Source organism: Cynara cardunculus (genome assembly GCF_001531365.2).
Source record: "Cynara cardunculus var. scolymus isolate 2C chromosome LG 7, CcrdV1, whole genome shotgun sequence".
Classification (NCBI taxonomy): domain Eukaryota; kingdom Viridiplantae; phylum Streptophyta; class Magnoliopsida; order Asterales; family Asteraceae; genus Cynara; species Cynara cardunculus.
This window is the reverse complement of record NC_037534.1, coordinates 4,077,146-4,081,211: the sequence shown is the minus strand read 5'-3', so window position 1 is coordinate 4,081,211 and position 4,066 is coordinate 4,077,146. Positions and strand designations below refer to the sequence as shown.

Genomic DNA, 4,066 nt, shown 5'->3' with positions numbered 1-4,066 from the left:
ATATTTTTTTAAAAATATTAGCGAGATAAGTTGTGTTCTACTAGTTTTATTGATATTGGTATATTAATGAATAATTCATAATTTTTTTAATTCAGATAATACATTTATTAAATAACATGTAAAATAATCTAAATATTATAATTAAAAAAACAGTGTTTAATAAGAACTAGTAGATGCTATAATAAAATAATATTGAAAGTACAATAATGTAGTAAGAAAGTCACATCACTATAGTACATGTGGACAGCCTACGTGGACAATGAGATGACATGGAAACATAGTATAATGGGTAAATTTTTCAAAGTACAATGTTCTAATAAAAAATAGTTTGAAAGCACATTGTTATAATAAGAAAAACTGAAAGTACAATGTTATAATAAAAAAAATTATGAAAGTAGATTGCTATTTTGTGCATTTTGTCCTTAAACTTATTACTCATTGTTACTTCTATTGAAATTTATTTTTATTTAATTTCATAAGTTAGTTTTATTTATTTTCTAGTTAGTTTTAATCTTAAATTCTTGAGTGTAAAGTTAAAAAGTTTGGGAAGTTTGAGAAAAAAAACTAAAAGAATTCATCCTCCATAGTTTCCGATTGATTGGTATTAACCATCGGTCAAAATGTATAGGAAAACTGGTGGTACCTGACATCGAGTCATCGGAGTTTTTATCGGCGATTGGGCTATGGGACATAAGAAGAGATTTAGACAGTAGAATTAAGCATGATGATCTCAGATACACAAGTGCACTCGCTGTTATGGCTGCTAAATCGGCGTACGAAAACCAAGCCTACATCAAAGAAACGGTCGAGAAGCATTGGAAGGTATATATACATACAACAACTACGTAAAATGCCATATATTTTTTTATTATTAGCATCAAAAATATTTTACAATGCCAAAAAGTTAACGGAATAGAGATATATGTTTACAGATGGAGTTCGTGGGGTTTTTTGATTGTTGGAACGGTAAGTAACCATCACTACAACAAAATCAGGTTTATATGACGTTGAAAATGTCCGAATAGACTGCTTTTTTATACGACCAAACAATTGTTCGTCCTATGTAAAAGCGTTGCAATAAGTTTATAAGACGTTTTTGTGTATTTTAACAAGTTTTCTGGAACACTTTAAAATCAAGGTCGTATTAGTTTTTCTATATGACATTTTTTCGAAGTGTTACATGAACAAATCTTTACATAGGATACTTGCTTTAATAAGATATTTTTTTAAATAATGGCATATAAAAAAAACTAATATCACTCTTTATTTCAAACTAGTCTTAAAAAAAACTTGTTAAGACATCCAAAAACGTTATTACATAGGTAGTGCCATTGTTTAGTCATAAAATACTCTATTAGGACATTTAAACATATTTGACACCTTATAAATTCGATCGTATTGTAGTGATTAAACCACAGAGTGAATGAAATAAAATGGTTTTGATTGGTTACATTTCTTTCAGACTATGAAGAGGATTTCACGACACAAGGGTTCATATGGAGCGATAACACTGGTGATTCCGAGCTGATAGGTGTTTCCTTTAGAGGCACATCACCTTTCAATGCCAAGGACTGGTCCTCGGACGTAGATCTTTCATGGCTTCACCTCCCCGACATAGGCAAGGTCCATGCCGGTTTCATGAAAGCCCTAGGGTTACAAAAGAGCCAAGGTTGGCCTAAAGACCTCCAATCAAACGTAGAAAAACCCTATGCTTACTATGCCATGAGACAAAAGCTTAAAGAGCGTCTTGAAAACAACCCAAATGCCAAAATCTTGGTAACGGGCCATAGTCTGGGAGCAGCATTAGCGGTTTTGTTTCCGGCCGTTTTAGCATACCATAAAGAGACTGACTTGTTATCAAAACTAGAAGGGGTGTATACATTTGGTCAACCTAGGGTTGGAGATAAAAAATTTGGTGAATACATGAAAGAGGTGTTGGTAGCTCATGACATGAGGTACCATAGGTTTGTTTATAGCAACGATTTGGTTCCTAGAGTTCCCTTTGATACTTCTGAACGCTACTTCGAACATTTTGGTACATGCCATTATTACAATAGCTTCTACAAGGGAAAGGTAATCTATTCGACATCTTTTTCTGATCGAACGTCACTACAAGTTTTATATGACGTCAAATTTGTTTAAAGTGTCTTATCAACTTATTGTAACACCATTATATATGGCACACAATCATTTGGTCCTGTGAAATTAAGTCTTATTTCAACAAATTTGGCATTTTATATATAGCTGATTTTGTTATAGTGCGTTATGGAAACTAATCCCTAAGGTTTTGATTTACGTGTGCAGGTGCTCCTTGAAGAACCAAATAAAAACTACTTCTCGATATTTGCGATAATACCCATGTTTGCAAACGCAACCTGGGAGTTGATTAGGAGCTTCATTATGTATTATCAAAATGGACCAGATTATGGTGAAACGTATACCTGCCGAGGTTGGAGAGTGATCGGACTTTTGATCGCAGGATTGCCAGCACATGGCCCACAAGATTACGTTAATTGTACTAGATTGGGTTCTCCTGAGTTGTTTGCTAAGTCAACCAGTGGAGTCAAATGAGGGATATAAATCGGGCGTACCAAGTTTGCACCAAAAAATTTGCGATAAAATGCACTATTTCTTATTGAAATATCAATATTCTTTGCAATTATATGTTTTTGTTGTAAAAATTTCTATTTTATGCAACTAGAATACCTTTGTAAGTACTTTGGGGTTTCAATTTACCCGATGAGTAGGTAATCAGTTACCCGATCAGTACTTTTTTCACTTTCACGTACTTGCCACCTTCATTCTTTTCTGGTCCTTACTCTGTAGACGTCCTATTACACCCGTCACTCTGCATCTTGTTTATCGATGCATGCATCTTTTTCTTATTTTTCCAGTTGTCATCAACATTATTACAATTATGCATCTTCTTCATCCTTCAACGTCACCTAAAGAAAATAAGAACTCCATCGTTAATTATTTTGACATGAAAATTTTGAAAGTTATTCTCAAAACAGAAATCAACACAAATGTGTCTCTATTTTGGTATAATTTGGCAGATACATAAATAAATGTTATTAGAAAATAACTAGAAACAGTTACGGTCCATATAAATCATGTCTGAAAAAATTTCGATGATCCACAATGTAATAACCTCCTTTCTGTTTTTTTTTTCTTTTTGCATCATCGCTGCTCAACAAAATAAAAGTTCCAATAAAACTTAACACTAGTTCTTTTAATAGTTTTATTTATTTACGGTGCATTTGGTATGCAGACTTGGTGGGATGGGACGGCACAAAAGAAATAGTCTCATGTTTTGTATGTCATGGAACAAAAATTAGATGGGACAACTTCGTACAAAAACAAGTTTTAACGGGACACAACTTAAGATTTTTTGTTCCACCAAAATAGGATGGAACAACATGAGACTAAATCATAAGATTATTTAGTCATTTTAACAGTTTTATCATGTCCTATCCAACTTACCAAACACAAAACAGATAATTAGTTTAGTATTGTCCAGTCCTGCCATGTCTAGTCTACGTACCAAAAGCTATCTTAAAGATAATTATATAAAATGTAATATAAAATAAGTAAAATTCAAAATATAAATATTAGTTTAAAATGTTTTCTATTAATTTTAATTCATTAATTTATGTATTTCTAATAAAATATTTAAGAAATAATTAAAACACAAACATAATCCTAATATTACAATTAAAAAAAATAAAAAATTACATAAATATTCATTTCATAATAAGCAAAACAAAATGAGAATTAGCAATAAAAATCACTGTAATCACTATTTGAGCGAAATGCAAAAAAATTAAATATTAAACTTAATGAAACAAAGAAAAAAAATTACAAATGTCTTTTTGTAATTCTAATAATCTTTTTAAAGGGTTTTAATTTGTTTCCTTTCCTTCGGTTTCCTCCCACGTCTAAAAGGAAAGTTTTGAGAGTAAACTTATGATTAATTTTCGGTAAGAAAAGATTTTCCACCATTTGATTAATCATAATTGAAGATCAACAATAATAAGATGCAACTAAGCAATTCCCGTGAAAAACT

General features: G+C 31.4%; 1 protein-coding gene across 1 annotated transcript in view; it reads left to right on the top strand.

Moving 5' to 3' along the window:
* The window catches only part of LOC112515427, a 5,148-nt gene extending 2,371 nt beyond the window's left edge, over window positions 1–2,777 (top strand). Inside the window, exons 2-5 of the mRNA XM_025122244.1 lie at window positions 629–822; window positions 933–966; window positions 1,463–2,073; window positions 2,305–2,777. Coding sequence (XP_024978012.1) covers window positions 629–822; window positions 933–966; window positions 1,463–2,073; window positions 2,305–2,571 — 1,106 coding nt within the window. The 3' untranslated portion in view covers window positions 2,572–2,777. The remainder of the gene's footprint in view (window positions 1–628; window positions 823–932; window positions 967–1,462; window positions 2,074–2,304) is intronic.
* The last annotated feature ends 1,289 nt before the right edge of the window (window positions 2,778–4,066 follow it).